General features: G+C 51.0%; 2 protein-coding genes and 1 long non-coding RNA gene across 6 annotated transcripts in view; 2 read left to right on the plus strand and 1 right to left on the minus strand.

The window, feature by feature from the left end:
* Positions 1–7,223, plus strand: part of ATF6B (activating transcription factor 6 beta) — a 12,289-nt gene extending 5,066 nt beyond the window's left edge. For 2 of the 4 annotated variants that reach the window (XM_017522303.2, XM_017522300.2), the window contains exons 6-18: positions 1,431–1,516; positions 1,652–1,787; positions 1,874–2,005; positions 2,494–2,627; positions 3,620–3,805; positions 3,894–3,985; positions 4,479–4,652; positions 4,824–4,931; positions 5,111–5,192; positions 5,400–5,467; positions 5,682–5,793; positions 5,927–6,011; positions 6,524–7,223. In XM_017522303.2, the coding sequence (XP_017377792.1) occupies positions 1,431–1,516; positions 1,652–1,787; positions 1,874–2,005; positions 2,494–2,627; positions 3,620–3,805; positions 3,894–3,985; positions 4,479–4,652; positions 4,824–4,931; positions 5,111–5,192; positions 5,400–5,467; positions 5,682–5,793; positions 5,927–6,011; positions 6,524–6,753 (1,625 nt within the window). In that variant the 3' untranslated portion in view covers positions 6,754–7,223. The remainder of the gene's footprint in view (positions 1–1,430; positions 1,517–1,651; positions 1,788–1,873; positions 2,006–2,493; positions 2,628–3,619; positions 3,806–3,893; positions 3,986–4,478; positions 4,653–4,823; positions 4,932–5,110; positions 5,193–5,399; positions 5,468–5,681; positions 5,794–5,926; positions 6,012–6,523) is intronic. The other 2 variants (XM_017522301.2, XM_017522304.2) reach the window with 2 other exon arrangements.
* Positions 7,224–10,271: 3,048 nt separating this feature from the next.
* Positions 10,272–11,918, minus strand: LOC108299805. The gene is made up of 2 exons (XR_001823124.2): positions 11,449–11,918; positions 10,272–10,358 (listed from the first exon to the last, which is right to left on the minus strand). It is a non-coding gene; the product is annotated as an uncharacterized LOC108299805 (long non-coding RNA).
* Positions 11,919–13,449: 1,531 nt separating this feature from the next.
* Positions 13,450–21,740, plus strand: part of TNXB (tenascin XB) — a 76,957-nt gene continuing 68,666 nt past the window's right edge. The window contains exon 1 of the mRNA XM_037736211.1: positions 13,450–13,641. The gene's annotated coding sequence lies outside the window, so the exon portion shown is untranslated. The remainder of the gene's footprint in view (positions 13,642–21,740) is intronic.

Consider the following 21,740-nt stretch of genomic DNA (forward strand, 5'->3'; position numbering starts at 1 on the left):
TTACAGGCGTGAGCCACCGCGCCCGGCCTCATACTTAGGTATTTTTTAAGGGCCTGTACTTTACCCATCACTTCAATGAGCATGAGGCGTAGTCCTTGCTTTTGGAGTTTTGTGAGGGTTGTAATACATCATGGTTAAATAGTTCCTTTTTTATTTTGAGACAGAGTCTTGCCCTGTCACCCAAGCTGGAGTGCAGTTGTGTGGTCTCTGCTTACTGCACCATCTGTTTCCTGGGTTTAAGGGATTCTCCTGCCTCAGCCCCCTAGCTAGCTGGGACTACAGGCACACATCACCAGGCCTGGCTATTTTTTTGTGTTGTTGGTAGAGACAGGGTTTTGCCATGTTGTTCAGGCTGGTGTTGAACTCGTGGCTTCAAGCAATCCACCTGTATCAGCTGTCGGCCTCCCAAAGTGCTGGGATTACAGGTGTGAGCCACCATGCTCTACCGCGGTTAAATAGTTTTAATAGTGGTTAGTTACCTCTGTGCAGGGAATCTGAGTGGCTGGAGGACAGGGAAGGGAAGATTTTCTTTTTTCACTTAATTTTCCTTTCTTCCTTTGGAATTTGTGTCAAGATAATATTATCTATTCAAAAATATAAGTTGAACTTTAGAAAAGCAATCTTAGTGATCATATAATTAAGTACCAAAGTGAATGGTATGGACCAGAGGCAGTGGTGGACTATTGACCTGTGGGCTGAATCTGGCTCTCAGAAGGGTTTTATTTCACCGACATAGGACCTACCTTTTTTTTTTTTTTTTTTTTAATGGAGTGATCAACAAGTCGTAAAGGCAGATGTAATGGAGGCCATGAAGGCTCAGAGGTGACTGATGCTTTGCTGTTTGGTGCCTGGGAGGAAAACTTGTGTGAAGGAACAATCAGGAAGCCTCACTTAGGGCCAGTTAGATTTGGGTGACTGGTGAGGCATGAGAATGGAAGGGACCAGCAGGCAGCTTGGAAGTCAGGATCTGGTGCAGGTGAGCAGCAGGGTGGAGATGCAGACTTGGCAGTTGTCAGTATGGAGATGCATTGGGCCAGGATGAGGTAGAAATCCAGCAAAATAGGAATTTGGGCCATGTGAATGCTGGAGACCCCGTCTGCTCAGGCCTATTCGAGGTGAATAGATGAGTTCTGTGACCAAGAAAGAGGGAAAAGCAGAAGGGCAAAGACAGCCTTGAGGATCGCTGAGCAGGGATGAGAATAATTAGAGGAGCCACTGAGGGAGAAAGGGAAGCACCAGGTGAAGAGCAGGACGAAGAACCAGCAGATGAGCAGCTCTGTGGCTTCCCTCCCGGATGGACTGCAATCTAGGGCCAGAAGAGTTTTTTATTTTCAGGTTCAAAGAGAAAGGACCCATTTCCCCATCTCAACGCTCTTAACCCTTCAGGGTTTACTTAATATCCAGCTTTTGCCTCATCCTGCCTCCCACAGATGTCCAGACCAAGATAGAACCTGTCTCTCCATGTTCCTCCATCAACTCTGAGGCCTCCCTGCTCTCAGCCGACTCCTCCAACCAGGTGAGCACCAACTTCCTTCCTCCCTCCAGGTGCTGCAGTGAGTTCCTCCTGACCCAGAAGTATGAGAGCTTTCTCTTCTTCAGCTCCTCCTCAACAGTCCTCCTGGCTAACATATCTCTGGAATGCCCCACATAGGCTTTTATAGGAGAGGAGGTCCTGGAAGTGAAGACAGAGTCCCCATCCCCTTCAGGGTGCCTCCTGTGGGATGTCCCAGCCCCCTCAATTGGAGCTGTCCAGATCAGCATGGGCCCATCCCCTGATGGCTCCTCAGGTAATGGGGCCTCCTGACACTTGGGATCCCTAGTGAGATACCTATGGTCCCGACATTTCTTGTTCCTTTCTCTCACCTTCCTTCAGGGAAAGCCCTGCCCACCCGGAAGCCACCACTGCAGCCCAAACCTGTGGTGCTAACCACCGTCCCGATGCCACCCAGAACTGTGCCTCCTAGCACCACTGTCCTTCTGCAGCCTCTCGTCCAGCCACCCCCAGGTATTGAAGAAGGAGAAAAGGGCAGTGCATGGTGGTTCACATCTATAATCCCAACACTTTGGGAGGCCAAGATGAGTGGATCACCTAAGATCAGGGGTTCAAGACCAGCCTGGCCAACATGGCGAAACCTTGTCTCTACTAAAAATACAAAAATTAGCGGGGCATGGTGGCAGGTGCCTGTAACCCCAGCTACTTGGGAGGCTGAGGCAGGAGAATCACTTGAACCCAGGAGGCGGAGGTTGCAATGAGCTGAGATTGCACTCCAGCCTGGGTGACGGAGTGAGACTTCATTTCAAAAAAAAAAACCAAAAAATTAAAATTAATTAATTAATTTTTTAAAAAAAATAAAAGAAGGCAGGCTGGATTGACCTTGTCAGGGAGCTTGCAGCCATTGCGGCTCCCAACCCTTGGGTGCTCTGGTGTGGGTGTGGGCACAAGGACCCCACCCAGCGCATAGCCCTCTGACCTCCTCTGCTCACTTGCCCCAGTGTCCCCAGTTGTCCTCATCCAGGGTGCTATTCGAGTCCAGCCCGAAGGGCCGGCTCCCTCTCTTCCACGGCCTGAGAGGAAGAGCATCGTTCCTGCTCCTATGCCTGGAAACTCCTGCCCTCCTGAAGTGGATGTAAGTGTTGGGGAGGAGAGGAGTAGGGCAAGTGATGGGAAGGGAAGAGGGAAGTCTGTTGTGGAGACAACTTTGGGATGAGGAGGGAGTTGAGACCCAGGACCAAAAAGTGAGGAAGCGGATCCATTAGATCATTCTGGGGGGTCAGAAGGGACTCCTATTTCTATATGAGTATCAACTCCATGTAGCTTTAGGGTCCTTTAGGTTTGCTGTGACTGCAGATGGAGAAATGGGGTTGGTCTCTAAGTTAAAGGCAGGGAAGTCATACTATACTATACAACTATGTTTGTGGCCTTAGTTGGGGAGGGAGGCAGCCTCCTAGGGGAAAATCAGATAAACTGCATAGGCAGTATAATAGTTAAACTTTGAGCCCTACAAATATGGGGTGACAGGAAGAAAGACTTACCAAGGAAAGAGTTTCCGATGGGCGCAGTGGCGCGTGCCTGTAGTCCCAGCAACTTGGGAGGCTGAGGCTGGAGGATCCCTTGAGCCCAGGAGTTCTGTGCTGTAGTGCGCTATGCCGATCGGGTGCTGAAGTAAGTTTAGCATCAATATGGTGACCTCCTGGGAGCACGGGACCACCAGATTGCCTAAGGAGAGGTGAACCAGCCCAGGTCAGAAACGGAGGAGGTCAAAACTCCTGTGCTGATCAGTAGTGGGATCGTGCCTATGAATAGCCACTGCACTCCAGCCTGGGCAACATAGCGAGACCCTGTGTCTTTAAAAAAAAAGTTTCCACTGGCATGGACAGAGTTCTTCCTGTGCTCTAACTTTTCCCACCTCTGAGGAGCAGTGGCAGGAAGTGTTTGAGAGAAGGGCCCCTTCCCTAGAATGTTTGAGTAGAGAGGAAAAAGCTGGCTGTATATGTGGGTGTCAGGAAGGCAAGGGAGTGGCCCCGTGAGCTTTGGGTAAATCATTCCCCAGGGTTTGGAAGCATAGTGCCCCTCTCCAACTCATCGGTCATTCTCTTTTCTGACCTTCTGGGTGCCTAGGCAAAGCTGCTGAAGCGGCAGCAGCGAATGATCAAGAACAGGGAGTCAGCCTGTCAGTCCCGGAGAAAGAAGAAAGAGTATCTGCAGGGGCTGGAGGCTCGGCTGCAGGCAGTATTGGCTGACAACCAGCAGCTCCGCCGGGAGAATGCTGCCCTCCGGCGGCGGCTGGAGGCCCTGCTGGCTGAAGTAAGACCCAGTCTTCCCTGGGAGACCCACAGGAACACAGCTTCCTTGGGATGATTCCCTCTTTGTTTTCTCTTTCTCTGTACCTTAGAACAGCGAGCTCAAGTTAGGATCTGGAAACAGGAAGGTGGTCTGCATCATGGTCTTCCTTCTCTTCATCGCCTTCAACTTTGGACCTGTCAGGTGAGACCCTCCTTGCTTCACTAGAACCTTCCAGGTGGAGCCCACCTTACAGCCTCCTGGCTGCCTGCTTTGGCCTAGGCCATTTCCTTCTGCTTATACACAAACAGCTCTGGTGTCCTTGGCACTGATGGTGTGTCTAGCCAGCCCCTTCCTGCTCCATTATTTCTCCAGTGGAGAGTAGGTGATGGTGTTAATGTTGGTAGAAATAGTGACTATGGCAGGGGTGGGGTGTGTGTGCATGTGTGCAAATGTGTGTGTGTATGGGAAAAAAAAGAAATAGTGACCATTAAGTGCTTACTGAGTTCTAGTCTCTAGGTGATACACTCTTTTTTCATATGTAGTGACCATCCTTATTCCTGTCTTACAAAAGCAGAGATTCAGTCTTGTATAACAGATTGCAACTCAAGCGGCCCCCCTGCAGAGCCCTTATTCTTAACTAGACACTTCATACAGGTGGAATTCTTCATTGTGTTCTGTCCCTCTTTATCCACAGCATCAGTGAGCCTCCTTCAGCTCCCGTCTCTCCACGGATGAGCAAGGGGGAGCCTCGACCCCAGAGACACTTGCTGGAATTCTCAGAGCCAGTTCACGGAGTTGAACCTCTCCAGGGGTCCTCCCATGGCCCTGAGGAGCCCCAGCCCAGCCCCGCAGACCAGCCCAGTTTCAGGTGAGGAGCGAGGGAGGACCCCCCCCCTCCTTTGAGGGTATGAGTTATTTGTCTCCCTGCTTTCAGTGTGGGGGTAGGGGTGACCCAAAGCTTTCTCTTGCCTTCGTTGCCTTCTTTGTTGATGTGGGAGTGCTGGGCAGCCTCCAAGTGTTGCCTCCTTCCTCACTCCAGGAACCTGACAGCCTTCCCTGGGGGCGCCAAGGAGCTACTACTGAGAGACCTAGACCAGCTCTTCCTCTCCTCTGATTGCCGGCATTTCAACCGAACCGAGTCCCTGAGGTGTGGGATTCACGGCGGGGACATCCTCCCCTGTCCTCCCAAGGGTCTCTGCAGTCAACCTGGCTGGCCTACATACTGAAGTGTAGAGCTCCCTGTCCTCTCCTCACTCCTGTGGGTGGGCAAGGAGAGTGGGAATCTTGGCCTGGCATGGAGGTCCTGAGCCTCCTCTGCTTCCCCAGGCTTGCTGACGAGCTGAGTGGCTGGGTCCAGCGCCACCAGAGAGGCCGCAGAAAGATCCCTCAGAGGACCCAGGAGAGACAGGTAGGGCAGGTGGCTGGTTCAAGGAAGGCCACTTGAAGATAAGGGCTAAATGTCTTGTGTGGGGGTTTCTAGTGGGCATCTAACTGTGGAAGTTAGAGGGATCGTGTGAAGAAAGTGGAGGGTTGAGTGTGAGGTGGCATCAGCTTCCAGGGGCTCTTTCCCTTTTCCCTTCACCCTCTCCAAATCCTTAGATACTTCTCCTTCCAGAAGTCTCAGCCACGGAAGTCACCTCCAGTTAAGGCAGTCCCCATCCAACCCCCTGGACTCCCAGAAAGGTGAGTGTGGGGTGGGATGCTTAGTAAGTGAGATTCCACTCTCAAGAGCTGTACCCCCAGTAGTTGTCCTGTGCCTGTCATCGCTGTCACCAGTGGGATTATACCTCCCTCCTCCACCGGGGGTCTCTTGTCTTCTCTCATCCTATCCCCTTCCCTGGTAAAAACTGAGCACTGGGCTTAGTTTCCCTCAAATCCTATTTCCTCACCTGCCTAGGGATTCTGTGGGCCAACTGCAGCTATATCGCCACCCAGACCGTTCACAGCCAGCGTTCTTGGATGCAATTGACCGACGGGAAGACACATTTTATGTTGTCTCTTTCCGAAGGGTGAGTTTCTCCTGCCAGCCCATCTCTGTCACCCCAGGTTCCCTGTAGTCCGTCTTCAGTGGGAGGGTGTGGAGTGGGGAGCCTGTTGGTCTCTTTCCCTCCACCCTCCCGGCCTGGCCCCTCTGTTCCCCAGGATCACCTGCTGCTCCCAGCCATCAGCCACAACAAGACTTCCCGGCCCAAGATGTCTCTGGTGATGCCTGCCATGGCCCCCAATGGTAACTCTTTCTCTGCTGGGTATGGGGGCAGTTCTAATAGGGAGATCCAGCCTGGGAGCTGAGGGGGAAGGGGGAGAGGAGCAAGGCATCCAGAGAGCTGCTAGACCCACAGGTGAGAAGCAGCAGGAAGTGGGTGGAGGGAAGAGCAACATGCAGGAGACTTTGGAGCGGAGAAGAGGGTGAGGGTCCTTCCCCGGTGCTTGGGTGGATGGCTGCGCAGAGGCGGGTAGGCCAGGAACCTGCTAGACTCTCACTTCCTTTTTTTCTCTTGCTGTCTTCTCCTGTGTGACCCCTACATTCATCAATGTCCTTGTATTTTCCTACCCCTCTCCTTGTCCCTGCACCACACTCTGCCCCTGCCATCCTGTTTAACTCCCACTATGGATCTGCCTCCTCACTACTACCCTTTCCTTTCCTCTCTGCTCACCTCTACTTTTCCAACCTCCTCCCCTCCTCCCTCCAATCCTGTTTGACTCCCCATCTTTTCTTCCTTAACTCTCGTCTTCTCACAGAGACCTTGTCAGGCCGTGGGGCCCCAGGGGACTATGAGGAGATGATGCAGATCGAGTGTGAGGTCATGGACACCAGGGTGATTCACATCAAGACCTCCACGGTGCCCCCCTCGCTCCGAAAACAGCCATCCCCCACCCCAGGCAATGCCACAGGTGGCCCCTTGCCAGCCTCTGCAGCCAGCCAGGCCCACCAGGCCTCTCACCAGCCCCTCTACCTCAATCATCCCTGACCTTTGCCATTCACACTGACTTAGAACGGGGGGAGGGGGTACTGGGTAGCCAGGTGGGACTGTTTCAAATTTCCCTGATCCCCAGGCTTGGGGCAATTGGTAAATGAAAGACCAGGTGTGGGGGTTAAGCACTTATTTGAGGTGGGGGTATTCACCTGTCTTCTCATCCCTTTTCAGAATATAGGGCTCTTCTCATTCCTATGAACCCCCAGTCCCGGATTCTTTCTTTGAGGGGATTGTGTGAGGTTCAGTTGTGGGGTGGATGGTGGGCTGCTGCATACTCTTTATTTTGTTCCTCTGTTTTGGCAGGTGGAGGTGGGAATTTAGTCCCCAGGTGGGACAAGGGAAGTTTTTGTATTTTGGAGCTAGTTATTGGGAGTAAGGGAGGGTGGCGGGGGGAGTACAGCTTTATGTGTGTGCATTTCTTCTTTTTTATTGTTAAATAAACAACTTGGAGGGAGTTGAAGGAATGGTGGCTGCCTTCCTGGCTCATGATGGGGAGTTTGGGGGAAAGTGATTTCTCCAGGGCCAGCATCAAAGAATCAAGCACTGAAGACATAGCTGGCTCTGAGGCGGGGTGGGTACGGGATCACAGACCGCATGTCATCCCTTTGCCCCCGCCCCTGCAACTCTGGGGTATATCTGTGTCTAGCAATGATGTCCCATGGCGTGACAGACTGGAGGATACACATCCGTGGAATGTGTCTGAGTCAACAGGAAAGATGGGGCCCCACGCCCTTCAGGGTCAGCAGCCTCTGGGTCTCCTGCTGTCGAGCAGGTTCTCCCCCTCATCTTGCTGTCCAGGACGAGCAGCTCCAACAAACAACAGGAACTGCGGCCAGAGGCTCAGAGCCCGGGAAGGAGGGGCCTCGGTGAAGAAGGGGTAATATTTGGAAGGGAAGGGGGATGTAGCAGGACATTCTCTAAGCCCTATACTGGAGGGGACTGAGACTTGAGAGTCCAGATCAAAGACAAAGACAAGAGTGGGGCAGGCAGAAAAGGCTGTACATTCTTTTTTTTTTTTTTTTTTTTATAATTTTATTTTTGGGACGGAGTCTCACTGTCACCCAGGCTGGAGTGCAGCGGCGCCATCTCTGCTTACTGCAATCTCTGCCTTCTGGTTTCGAGAGACTCTTCTGACTCAGTCTCCTGAATAGCAGGACTACAGACATGCACCACTGCACCTGGCTAATTTTTGTATTTTTAGTAGAGACGGGGTTTCACCATATTGGACAGGCTGGTCTCAAACTCCTGACCTCGTGATCTGCCCGCCTTGGCCTCCCAAAGTGCTTGGGATTACAGGCATGAGCCACTGCGCCTGGCTAAGCTGTACATTCTACTTAGGAGGAAGGGGAGTAGGAGAAAGTGAAGGGTTGAGTCTGAGGCCAACCTGGAGGAATCCCCCTCCAGCTGCTCCTGTCTAGCAGCGCCTCAGGCCTGACCCTGCAGGAGTGTCCTGGGTCAGCTGGAGGGTATGAGCTGGGCCTGGGCTCAATGCCCAGATGACTGGACAGGGGCTGCCCGGGCCATAAGCCCAGGCCTGAAGGAGGGAGGAAGAACCTCATGTGTCCAGCCAGGCATCCCCCCTCCCCTCCGCCTGCCCTCACCCGTTACTGTGTTTGGGGTGAAAACAGACCAAGTAACTATGGCAACCTGGAACTGGGGCTCCCAGGAACTAGACCTTTCCTCCCTCCAGAGGGCAGCCGGGCTTCTCAGCCATGCTTCCTATCCCAGAGTCCTTGAGCCTTATCCAGCCCTCTCTCTGGAGGGAGTGCAGTGAGAACAAGGATTTTGGAAGCACATCACCTGAGCTGGATTCGCTGCCTTGCCTTTCATTCGTAGATGTCCTTAAACATTCTGAGGCTTAGTTTCCTTATCTGTAAGAGGAGATGTTCCTACCTCCTAGTCAGGGTTAATGAGAGGATGAAAGACAGCGTCCTCAGTGCCTGGTCCATAATAGGTGCACCTTGTCCTTATCCCTTTCCCCGTTCTGCCCTCATCTCTGTTGTCCTTTTCTCCTCTGCTCCACTTTTATCCCATCTGGGTTTATCACTGATTGTCCCATTGCTTTTCCTCCTTCCTGACCCCAGTTCGGGCAAGTACTTGAAGTGCTGGCATCTCAGATGGGGGGCCCTGGGGTGGGGATCCTGCTCCTCTGCTGAGTGGCAAGGCACAGCTGGCACTTTGGTGTGAATAAGACATCGGACCTCTCTTGGCCGAGGGAGTGCAGTGGCAGGAGGGATTGAGAGGGATGGTGGGTGGTACCCGGTGCAGGGTGAAAGCAGGGCAGGCTCTGGGCTGCTTGCTGCCCTCAGGCCCATGTGGCTCTCCATTCCTCTGGCTTTACCCCAGAGCCACTCAGCATGCCAGGCCACTGTCACTCCTGCACCTCATTGGCCCCTCTTGCCCTGTGCCCGCTTTGTCTTTCTGTTCTGCTTTCATTGTGTCACTATCTTCTACTTTTCTTCCTCAGGATCCTGCCTTTTGTTTTCTCTCATCCCTGGATTTGTCGTTCCTCTCTTCCTCTTTCTAGATTTCTTTCCTGCCTTTCTTTGCTCTCTATTTCATTACCAGTTATCACTACTTCTTGTAGACCCATTATTCATCACTGTTTTTTCTTCTTTTGTATCTTCCCCCACTCCATCCACGCTTCACTGTCATTAAAATCTTTTTTATGTAAAAATAGAGGTGGGGTCTTACTATGTTGTCCAGTCTGGTCTGGAGCTCCTGGCCTCAGGCAATCCTTGCATCTTGGCCTCCCAAAGTGCTAGGATTATGGACATGAGCCACCACGCCAGTCTTATTTTATTTTTTTTAAACTCACTGTCTTTTTCCTTTGTTTTTCTTGGTCTTCTCATCTGCTGCTGCCGCTGACCCTGTGCTTGCCTCCTCCCTTTTCATGCCACCCCCTTTCTGTTTCGTATTCTACTCCTTCATCCACATTCCTTGCTCTTTTCCATTATTTCCTTTTTTCCCCCACTTTGGTCCTCTCCTCCTCCTTCCTTCCCCCACGCCCTTCACTTCCCACACCAATTCTCTGTCCTCTTCCCAGCTGTGGGGGCCAGGGCTGGGGAGCCTAGTGTTTGCCTCATCGTTCTGCTATGGCTTCTGGATACAGCACATCTGGATTCCGGGGCCCAGATGTGTGGTTGCCACAGCGACCTGGGTCCCTCTGGTAAATACAGGCGCCCACCCGCCCAGAGCAGAGAACAAAACAATTGTGTGACTTTCTTTTGTCACGAGATAGAAATGTCCTTCCTCCTCCCTTCTCCCCACACCCATGTCTCCAGGCAAAGGAAGTTTTAAGGGTCCAAACCCTTCTTTCCGAGGCTCTCTTGCCCCCTTTTCAGCTGTAGCCTCTTAGTTCTCTCCCGTCTTTCATCTGGGCTCTTTTCATTCTGTGTTCCCCATCCTCATCCCACCCCCAGTTCTCAATATTGGAATGTTGACCACCCCCTTCCCCATCTGATGCAGTTTCTTCTAACTGAATCTACATAATAACTGGATGCAGAAAGAAGTTTCAAAAAGCTGGATTCTCCACCTTCTTTGCACAAGTCCTTCAAGAAGCCACTTCATTTCTTCCCTGTCTTCAGATCTTTCCTTTCCTGGAGTTGTTTGGGGAGGGGAGTGAAAACAGGCTTAGGAATCAGAACACCTGGGTGAGACCCACCTTCACCACCACTAATTTAGCCCCTTGAACAAGACCCTTAATGTCTGTGAGTCTCCATTTCCTCAGCCACAAAGTGGGATTAATGCCCGCACTGTGTAGGAAACTGTTTTGTAAACGGAAGCCCGACACAAGTGTTTTCTATCTTTCCCCTCTCTGGGACTGCTTCCTTGGACTGCAGCCCCTGGCATCTCTTCTTCCCCTGCATTCATCTTTCAGGTCCTTGCCCTCAGTTGCCCTTACACTCTTCTGTGTCTGCCTTCTCTCCTCCCTATCTTTCCTTTCCTTTTCTCTATCTTTCATTGCTTTTTCTTCCTGAGGTCAGGACAGGAACTTGGAGGATCATTCAAGGAAGGAGGCTCAGAGCTGAAGACACAGGGACTGAGGATACGGAGAACAGCCAGAGCTTGTGGACAGTTCTCAAAAACACTGACCTACTACCTACTACCACCACCCAGGATACCTCAGTGAAGCCAACCCCAGCTCTGCCCACTGGGCTTTCCTGCCTTCACGCCTGGGCTCCTTAATCTTTCCCCTCCTCTCTCCCAGTCCTTTCATATTTCAGTGTTGGCTCTAATTTATTGGTCACCTACACTATGCAAGACTTGGTGCTTTTCTTTTCTTTTCTTTTTTTTTGGAGACAGAGTCTTGCTCTGTAGCCCAGGCTGGAGTGCAGTGGCGTGATCTCGGCTCACCCCAACCTCCACCTCCCAGGTCCGGGTTAAGCAATTCTCCTGCTTCAGTCTCCTGAGTAGCTGGGATTACAGGCACGTGCCACCATGCCCAGCTAGTTTTTGTATTTTTAGTAGAGACAGGGTTTCACCATGTTGGACAGGCTGGTCTTGAACTCCTCACCTCGTAATCCATCCCCCTCAGGCTCCCAAAGTGCTGGGATTACAGGCGTGAGCCACCTCGCTCTGCTGGCTTGGTGCTTTTCTTACAAGATGTGAACATATAAGACATGAGCTGCTCCACGAGCCTGGAAACCAAAGGGTGAATCAAATGGTAAACAATGATAATTTCAGAACCTGAAACTGTATCTGCCAAGCTTCCAGTGGTTTCCCCAAATGCCTTATAAGCTTGTGAACATCTGGAATCCCACATTTCTCTCTGAGACTCCAACAGTGGGCTTCCGGAACATCCCAGGACTTCTGGCTCTCCTCTCTGGGGTCCCTGGCCACTCTCTGTGCCAAATGTATTTATGTTGACCATTCTTCCTAAATAATAAAGCCAGGACATAGGGCATAGGCACACACAAAAAAAGAAAAAGGATATGACCATGGAACAGAAATCTGAAGGTGTCAGAAGAAATTCATACTCTGCGTTCTGCCCTCTGTGTGCGATGCTGTCTCCAGACCCTCCCTCATCCTTTCCCTGCTGTGCTGCCCACCTCCTGCCAGGAGATCCTTGGGAAGCTGCTACCTACTCCTGGCTCTGGGGCCTTCAGGCCAAGGCAGAGGAAGGAAGCTGAGCCTGGCTCTGTGCAAGATGCTGACTTCATCCTCCCCATCAAAGCCAGGAAAAAAACAGCCACACACACCCAGACACACGGACACACACGGGGACACCCACGCGAAAGCCCATGTGTGCCTTTGCCCTCGGCCACATGGAACTTACTAGGCATCTGGCCACAGCTGTATGCTGTGCAGGAACTCCCTGACCCAGGAACACTGCATACCTGTCACCATGGGGATCTGACCTGGTGTGCAGACACCTGGGCTGCCACCCATGTGGCAGAATCAAACACATATGGGCTTCTTCACGTCCCTTTCACTATCACCTGTGACTTGGCCAAGTTACACCTCAGTAGTGAGGTTTGCAGCAGGATAGAGAGACTCAGTCCTTATTGTGAAGCTGGGGATACTGGGTTCCCACTTAGCTGGGATATTTCTTCTCTGTAGCAAAGTCTCTTTTTCAGCCCCTTGCCAGAGCAGCACATGGGAAGAGGAAACCAGGGAAGCACCCAACAGATTATGTGGGGTGTGTCTATCTCCTTGTCTGCCCTGTCCTCTGGCTATCAGTCTTTTGTCTGCCTGGAACCAGAGACAGTGCCCGTTTCCTCCTGCACCTTCCTCTCCCCACCTCTGCTCCTGCTCCCCTGCAGCACTCAGGCACCAGCGCCCCACCCTGCTTTCCACCACTTAACCCTCTACTCAGGTGACCCACCCTTATGTGTGCCTCCTGCCTTTAGCCCTTTCTTCATCCCCAAACCTTCCTGCTAACCTTCAGGCTTTCCTTCCTTGTCTCCCCTAAACCCCAGCTTCCTCCCGAAGGCTTCTATGTCCCAGTGTTGACCCAAGTCCTTGCCCTGCCAGTGCCCAAGCCTCACGTGTGCTTTCTCTGGGAACTTGCTGAGGTGGGAGAATGCAAAGGGGCAGTGACTGGAGAGGGGCTGAGCAGAACAGACAGCAGGAGTGGCTCGGGGGACGGGATAAGCAGAGAAGATAGAAATGGTGGGACTAGGGGAGGGCGGGGACTTGGGGTCCTAGAGAGAGTCCCAGATGGAGAAGGACGTTGTCTCCTGCCCCCTGCCCCCAACCCCTGCTCCCTGCCCTGGACTGCCAAGGGAGAATTGGTGAGAGGATGAGGGAGCCAGCGCTGGGTGACAGACGTGGGGTGCGATCCAAAGATCCAAGCTAGAGCAGTGGCTGGGAAGAGGTGGGAGGGGAGCATGGGGAAGGGAGGGGAAGGGGACTGGCCACGAGGAAGGATATAGGCTGAGAGGAAACCACTGGGGTCAGAAAGGAGGGGCAGCAGGTGCGGAAAAAAGAAATGGCAGGAAGGGTGGGGGATGTCAAGTTGGGTAAAAATTGGGGTGAGAGTAAAAAATGGGATAGGGAAAGGACATGGGAGGTAAGACCAGGGCTGGGAGTTGAGATGAGGGTATGGTGAGACAGTGGTGCCAGACAGGGAGTGGGGGGGCTGGGGTGAGGGCAGGAGAAGAGGAGGGGTGACATGTGGGAGGGCCTGGGAGGGGTGGGAGGACCTGCCCTATCTCCGCTCCCCTCCCTGACCTCATCCTGGTCCTCCCCTTCTCCTCCCCTGCTTGCTGCAGACTCCCTCCTTCTCACTGTCGCTACTGAGATCCACAGTCAGTTGTGGCTCAGCCCCTGTTGCAGTGGACAAGTGAGGGAGACTTCCCTGTCCTGCCCTGAGACGCCCCCCTCCTAGGGTTGGGGACAGAGCAGGTGCAGAGGCATTGCAGCTGCCCAGTTGCCCAGGTAAGGAACAGAGCTCTGGGGAGACCCAGAAGGAGAGGCAGGGGATTTCTCACCTGTTCTTACATCCTAGGTGAAGGTGTGGCAGGTGAGCTCTCAGCAGTGCTTCCAGGGCAAGGACTTCTGCTCAGGACAGGATAGGAGCATTCACTATGGGAGTGAGGGGACAGGGAGTCAGGGGACCATGCTTCCTGTGAAGGAGTGTCTGGGAGGCAAGGGTGGTATGTGTGTGTTGGAGTGGGTGGTGTATATCAGGGTGGGGGGTGTGTGTCAGGGTTTGGATGGGATGCAGACAACTGAGAGGGGTTGGGAACAAACCGAGGGACTCCGGGAGTCAGATGGTGGAACCAGGATAGAGGTGGTTATTGGTAGGTGAGCCCCTGGGCCCTGGAGGTGCTGGGGCTGGCAGGAAGATAGGGCTGGGCTGAGCTGGTGGCCAGCTGAGCCTCAGAAGGAAAGTGCTTTCGGAATCCGAAGTGCTGGGCTGGAGCAGCTGAGGCCAGGTTCTGGGCTCCAGGCTTCCGGCTCCAGGAGGTGCCAGAGGGTGCTTCTTTGGACATCCAGATAGGGACTCCCTAGGTGGCAGCGTGAGAGTTGCAGGGAGGGAGGTCGGGGAGATCTCTTCAGGAAATGCTGAAATGGGACAGTCAGGACTCTCAGGTCTGGGCAGTGCACAGACCCTGCAGAGAGGATCCTAAAACTTGTTCTTGGCCAGAGCTCTACACTCATGACTCACAGTTCAGCGGGGTTGGGATGGCTGAGAGATGCCTCTGGGGGTACAGGGGCTCCGTCTTCACTCTGTGCTCCTTCCAGGCTCCCCCTGCCTCTGTCTGAACCTGAGCTCTCACCCCCGACCCCTCCCACCCCCACTCCTGCCGCCACCAGTACACGTGACACTCCCCGGGTGGGGCGGGCGGGCCCCTTATCTTGCCTGGAAAGAATTTCATGGCATAGAAACAACTGGAAGTGGAACTGAGAGGAACTACTGGGAAGCAACTCGGAAACACCACAGCTGCTGCCCGGCCCGCCCCTGCTTCCCGCATCTCCAGCCCCTCCTCTTTTCCCTGACCCTGCCTCCAAGTGCCTGCGGATCCAGCACCTCAATTCCTCCAACTTCCTTCTGCTCACCCTGGCCACTAGGGTGCGGGACCAGAACTTGCCTTCCTGTCTCTCATTGCTCCCCTAACCATTTTCAACTGGGGGCAGGAAATCCTTTCTCTTAATTTTTCCATTCCTAGGCTGATTAGCTCCCCAGAATAAAGGCCATCTGGATCCCCCAACCTACACCTCCCTGACACCTCCCTCCCACCTGGTTCCAGCCCAGCATCTGGGACCCCTACATTCCCTTGTAAGTCTCACTCCTAGAATTCTTCTACCTTCACCTCTTATTGCCAGATTCAACTGGGGGTGTAGCAGGAGGGTAAGAGGGAGGCATGGAGGTGGGGCCAGAACCCCCATCTCTGGAACGTCTCTTATGGAAGCCAGCCCCTCTCCCCACCCCTTGGGACCTGTACAGTCCCTAATGAGCAAAGTGTCAAAGTTGGCTACAATACCAAATACCCAGGAAGCTGAGTCACAGTTTGGGACGATGCCCCCATCCCTGCCAGCCCTCCAACTGTGGGGAGGGTGCCAAGAGGGTGAGGCCATGCCCCCCCTCCACACACTGCAGAGACCCACCCCAGACATAGCAGCAGGGGGAATGGTGAAGGGGAGACAGAAGAGACATCCAATTCTTTGCTTGCCCAGTACTGAGAAAAGAGCAAAATTCTTTCAGGAGCTGGAAGAGGGAGCTGGAGGGGTAGGTGGTGGCAACAGGGCAGGGAGAGATTGGGAAGGAGCCTCTGTGTGTGTGGTCGATGGAGGCTGCTCTGCTCTTCTAGTCCAGTCTCACCATCTCTCCAGAAAAGCTGGTGAGCTGTCTTCACTCCTTCCTGCTGCAAAGATCCTCTCTCCTTCCCCATACCGAGGAGGGAAAGCTGAGGAATCCAATTATTTGGGGAGGGGCACTGTACAACTCACAGAGGCCTCCAGGGGTACGGGGAAGTGTGGCGGAGGCCATGTGTCCTCTGCTCCCCACTGGAGAAGGGCCTCCTGTTTGGTTCCTCTCACACCGTCTAGGTTCTTTCATTCACACAGCTGCCCTCGGAGCCGACAAGAAATCAACCTTCTTAGGTGCCACCCAATGACTCGGTGTGGAGGAAACCTGAAGGGGAGGCTGTGTGTGCGTGTGCATGAGCACCCTTATGTGTGCCTGCAAGGATGCAGGCTTTTGGGGGTGGATTTGTGTGTCTCTGTGCAGGTATGTTTATTTAGTATTTGTGGATGAACACATGAATATATTTGTAAGTGTACGTATGTACCATGTTTGTGTAAGCACTCCCATGGTGTGGAGTGATTTGCATGGCCTTAGACTTGAAGTGACAGGATGTGAGGGTAGGCCAGAGCCCACCTCTTACCCAAGGCTGCCCTCCAGGCTGCGAGAGGGCCGGGGCACAGGAAAGGGCAGCTCTCTGCATTCCTGGCCTCTCGGCCTGAGCTTTCTTGGGTGGGGAGCCTCTTGGTGTGGAAACACTCTGTCCCTGTGCAGCTTCCCTTCCGTCTCTTGCTGGCTGGTAGCAGAAGGTGATGGCTGGTAGCCCTGAAAACTCCTTTTTCTCTGATCCAGGAGAAAAGTTTAAAAGTGGAAAGCCAGAAGATGTGTGCGTGTTGGGCAGGGGTGTGTGTGTGTCACAGTCACCTCCGCCTACCAGTGACACATCCCCCGCTCCTCACCAGCCAGGATTTCCACACCCACCCTGCCCTCCTTTGTCCAGCCTCTGGTCTGGAAGAGCTGGGCACCTTTCAGCATCTCCTCAACTCTTCACCTGAGCTGAATCTTGACCGGCCTCCTCACACTCCTGTTTGCCACAGCCCTCTCTCCTGTCTCATCCTGGGACTCCCCCAGCCCCCACTACCTTTCCTCTCACCTCTTGTCTCTCTGTGCTCCCCAATCCCTGCCTCAGTAAACTCCACAAACAAACACAACTGGGTAACCATCATTCAGATCAAGAAACAAGACACTTTTAGCACCATTGCCCCACCACACCCCTGCTAGTCACCACCCCCTCAAGAGTATCACACTTCTGACGTGAGGCACTACAGAATAATGTTGCCTCTCCTCAAACTTCACAGAAATAGAACTATTCAGCGTGTTCCTTCCTGTGTCTGGCTTTTGTTCAACCTCATCTTGGTGAGCTCCATCACCCAACTGCATATAACTGTAGTTCATTCCTGCTTTATTTTATTGCACTGTGTGAATAAGCCACAATTTATTTAATCTATTCTACTGATGTGAAATGTTTGAGTGGATCGCAGTTTGGGGCTATTATGAGCAGCACTGCTGTGTTGGGTATATTCCTAGGAGTGGAATTGCAGGATCAGAGGGTTTGCATGTGTTCAGCTTAGTACATTTAGTAGGTTCCGTCAAACAGTTTTCCAAAGTGCTTGTACCATCTGGTCCTGCCAGGATGTGCCCTGGCCTGGCTTGATTCTGCCTCTGCCCTGGTGGCTGTGTCTAACCAACTTCCAGTCCCAGACACTGTCCGTGGTCCTAGCCCTAACCTTGGTGCTGCCCTTGGTTCCAGCTTTAATGCTAGTCCTGCATTTAAATTGAACTTTTCATTCATTCATATAGTCAGTAAATATTTATTGAGCACCAATTATGTGCCAGATGCAAGGATACAGCAGCCAAGAAAAAAAAATAGGGTGCCATGCCTGCCTTCATGGACTTTATAGTCTGGTGGGCAAGAAAGTAATAATAATCTCACAGTATATTTATTTATATATTACTTTGGACTTCAAAAAAATTAAAAAAAAATTTATTTATATATGGTTACAAGTTGTTATAAATGCTGCAAGTGAGAATGACATGATGCTGTGATATCAAATGATAGGAGGACCTGGTCAGGAAAACTTCCCTGTGAAAAAAAGGGCAGGCTGAGACCTGAGGATGAGAAGGCCAAGAGAGAAGGGCACAGTGTTCCACACAATGGACCTGTGTATACAAAGGTCTGGGGTTGGGGATGGGCACAGAGAGTGTGAGGGGTTTGAAGGTCAGTGGGGCGTGGGGCTGGAATGGAGAGAGAGAGGGAAATGTTATGGGAGGTGAAGTGGGGCAGGGGCCACATGAGAGTAGCTATTTGTCAGTGTTCTAAGAGAATTTGGAAGGGAGACACAGAAGCATTTTGAGGGGAGAGACATCCTAGTTGCCTCTGTGAGACTGTAGAGGGCAAGAGTGGAGGCAGAGGGGAGAGTCAGGGCCTGACACAGTGGTTCACGTCTGTAATTCCAGCACATTGGGAGGCTGGAGTGGGAGGATTGCTTGAGCCCAGGAGTTCAAGGCCAGCCTGGGCAGCATAGCAACATCCTATCTCTTAAAAAAAATTAAAAATTAGCTGAGCATGATGGCACACACCTGTAGTCCTCAGCTATTCAGGAAGCTGAGGTGGGAGGCTTGCTTGAGCACAGGAGGTCAATGCAACAGTGAGCTATGATCATACCACTGCACTACAGCCTAGGTGACAGAGTGAGACCCTGTCTCAAAAAAAAAAAAAAAAAAAAAAGCAGCCAGGAGGCAATTGCAATTGTCAGGCAAGAGGTGGATGTAAGCTTGGATTAGAACGAAAGTAAGTGGGAGAGAAGGAAACGAATTAAAGAGAAAATACGGGTAGATACAAGGAAACATGGTGGCACTGAATGGGCTGTTAGACTTCTGGCTTGTAAAGCTGGATGAATGGTGGGGCTCTGAGCTTTGAAGGGGAATTCTGGGAGGGGATGGGATACAGGAAGGTGACGGTGAATTCAGTTTTGGCATGGTGAATTTGAGGTGCCCAAGTGGAGATGCTAAGTAGGCAGGTGGATAGATTGCCGTGAGTGAGAGGAAGATGACTGGGCTATTTTACAAACTGGTATATAGTTTGGAAATTGAAGTCATGAGTCTGGATGAAGGTACCAGGTGGATGACCAGAGCAGTAGGTCTATTAATTTAGTAGAAATTTGTTGCACCTTACAATCATCTGGGAGCATTTAAACATTCTGAATAAAATTCAGTTACGCGGTCATTCTAGTCACATATCAAGTGTTACAGAGCCACATATCCCTCCTGGATACCGTACTGGTCAGCGTGGACACAGAATGTCTTAGAAGATGTGGTGAAATGTGTCCAGAGATTTTGATAGAGGTCAAGCAAGATGAAGACAAATGTCCCTTAGATTTTGTGGCACCGAGGTCATTGGGAATCCCTAGAGGGGTCTGTTTGGTTGGTTGGAGGGAGTAGAGAGTGGATTGAGGCATGCATGGGCCATGGGGAAATGGAAACACCAAATACAAATAAATCTTGACAACAGTGGTCATGAAGTAGAGAAGTATGTGGTGTCTGGAGTGGGTGTCAGATTGGGGAAATGCTTTTTTTTTTTTTTTTTTTTTTTTTTTTTTGGGGGGTTTTTTTTTTTTTTTTTTTTTTTTTTTTGAGACGGAGTTTCACTCATGTTACCCAGGCTGGAGTGCAATGGCGCGATCTGGGCTCACCGCAACCTCCGCCTCCTGGGTTCAGGCAATTCTCCTGCCTCAGCCTCCTGAGTAGCTGGGATTACAGGCACGCACCACCACGCCCAGCTAATTTTTTGTATTTTTAGTAGAGACGGGGTTTCACCATGTTGGCCAGGATGGTCTCGATCTCTTGACCTCGTGATCCACCCGCCTCGACCTCCCAAAGTGCTGGGATTACAGGCTTGAGCCACCGCGCCCAGCCGGGGAAATGCTTTTTAAGGTTTAATTCTTATTACTATTTTTGAAACAGAGTCTCCCTCTGTTCTCCAGGCTGGAGTGCAGTAGCACAATCTTGGCTCACTGCAACCTCTGCCTCCCGAGTTCAAGCGATTCTCCTGCCTTAGCCTCCCAAGTAGCTGGGATTACAGGTGCCCACCACCATGCCTGGCTAATTTTTTTGTATTTTTAGTAGAGACGGGGTTTCACCATGTTGGTCAGGCTGGTCTCAAACTCTGGGTCTCAGGATCTGCTCACCTCTGCCTCCCAAAGTGCTGGCATTATAGCCTTGAGCCATTACACTCAGCCACGGTTTAATTTTTATGCAGTAAAATGCAAAAGTTTTAAGTATGCAGCTCAATGAATTTTTGAATATGTATACATTTGCATAACCACCCAGATTAAGACACAAAATATTTCCAGAAATATGACTCCTTTTGGTCAATAATCCCTGCAAGTAATCCTATCCTGTCTTCTAAAAGTAAAGATGGACTCTGCCTGTTTTTAAACCTCATATAAATGGTGTCATTCAGAGTCATTCAAAAGTTCTTTTTTTTGGCCGGGTGTGGTGGCTCACGCCTGTAATCTCAGCACTTTGGGAGGCTGAGGCAGGCAGATCACCTGAGGTCAGGAGTTCAAGACTAGCCTGGCCAACATGGTGAAACCCTGTCTTTATAAAGAAAATTTTTAATTCTCTTTTTTTTTCATGTAGCTCAGGAATGGTATATGAGAGTGTTCTCTTTTTGTGTGTGGCGTTTTTTCCTCTGCATTATGTATGTGAAATTCACCCATGTTGTTGCATGTAGCAATAGGATGTTTTTAATTGCTGTATACTATTCCATTGTATGACTCTGGCACAATTTATCCACTCTATGAATGGACACTTGAGTTGTTTTCAGTTTTGGCTAATATAGGAATAAATCTCATGAACATTACTGTCTATGTCTTTTGGAAGATCTATGCAGTCATTCCCACTGGATATTTAGTTATAGATATCTGGGCTATAGCCTATGATTTAGCAGATACTACCAAACAGCTTTCCAGTGTTTGAACTAATATATGCTCCCACTTGCAAAAGATGAGAATTCTAGTTGTTTTACATTCTTGCCAATAACGAGCAATGACAGCCTCTTTGGAGAGCGACAAGCATTCTGGAGGATATTTAGTGGCATCTCATTATGGTTTTAATGTACATTTACCTGATGACTAGTGATTTTGTGCATCTTTTAAATGTTTATTGGAGCTGGGCGCAGTGGCTCACACCTGTAAGCCCAATCACTCTGGAGGCTGAGGCAGGAGGATTGCTTCAGGACAGGAGTTCAAGGACAGCCTGGCTAAAAATAATTTAAAAATTAGCCAGGCATGGTGATGCCCATCTGTAGTTCCAGCTACTCTGGAGGCTAAGGCAGGAGGATCTCTTGAGCCCAGGAATTTGAGGCTGCAGTGAGCTGTGGTTGTGCCACTGTGCTCCAGCCTAGATGACAGAGGTAGAGTTTATCTTAAAATAAAATGAAATAGGCTAGACGTGGTGGCTCACGCCTGTAATCCCAATACTTTGGGAGGCCAAGGCTGGTAGATCACTTGAGGTCAGGAGTTTCAGACCAGCCTGGCCAACTTGGTGAAACCCTGTCTCTACTAAAAAATAATAATAATAATTAAAAAAATACAAAAAAAAAATGAGCTGGGCATGGTGGTACATGCCTGTAATCCTGGCTACTCTGGAGGCTGAGGCAGGAGAATTACTTGAGCCTGGTTAAAATAAATAAAATGTTTATTGGCCCTTTGGCTATATTCTTTTCTGGCATACCTCTTTAAGTCTTTTGCCAATTTAAAAAACTGGGTTTCCTCATTGTGGCTTTTTATTTTGTTTTGCTTTGCAGAGTTTTTTCTTTTTCTTTCTTTTTTTGAGATGGAGTCTTGCTCTGTCAGCAGGGTGGAGGAGTGCAGTGGCACAACCTCAGCTCACCGCAACCTCTGCCTCCTGGGTTCACATGATTCTCCTGCCTCAGCCTCCTGAGTAGCTGGGACTGCAGGCGTGTGCCACTACACACAGCTAATTTTTATATTTTTAGTAGAGACGGGGTTTCACCATGTTGGCCAGGATGGTCTCGATCTCTTGACCTGGTAATTCGCCTGCCTCGGCCTCCCAAAGTGCTGATATTACAGGCATGAGCCACTGCGCCTGGCCTTGCAGAGTTCTTTATTTTAGATTATAATTCTCTCTCTTTGTGTGTATGTGTATCTCACATATTTTCTCCCATATGCTTGCCTTCTTTTTTTTTTTTTTTTTTTTTTTTTTT

The sequence above is a fragment of the Cebus imitator genome, unplaced genomic scaffold, assembly GCF_001604975.1.
Source record: "Cebus imitator isolate Cc_AM_T3 unplaced genomic scaffold, Cebus_imitator-1.0 Scaffold24, whole genome shotgun sequence".
NCBI lineage: Eukaryota > Metazoa > Chordata > Mammalia > Primates > Cebidae > Cebus > Cebus imitator.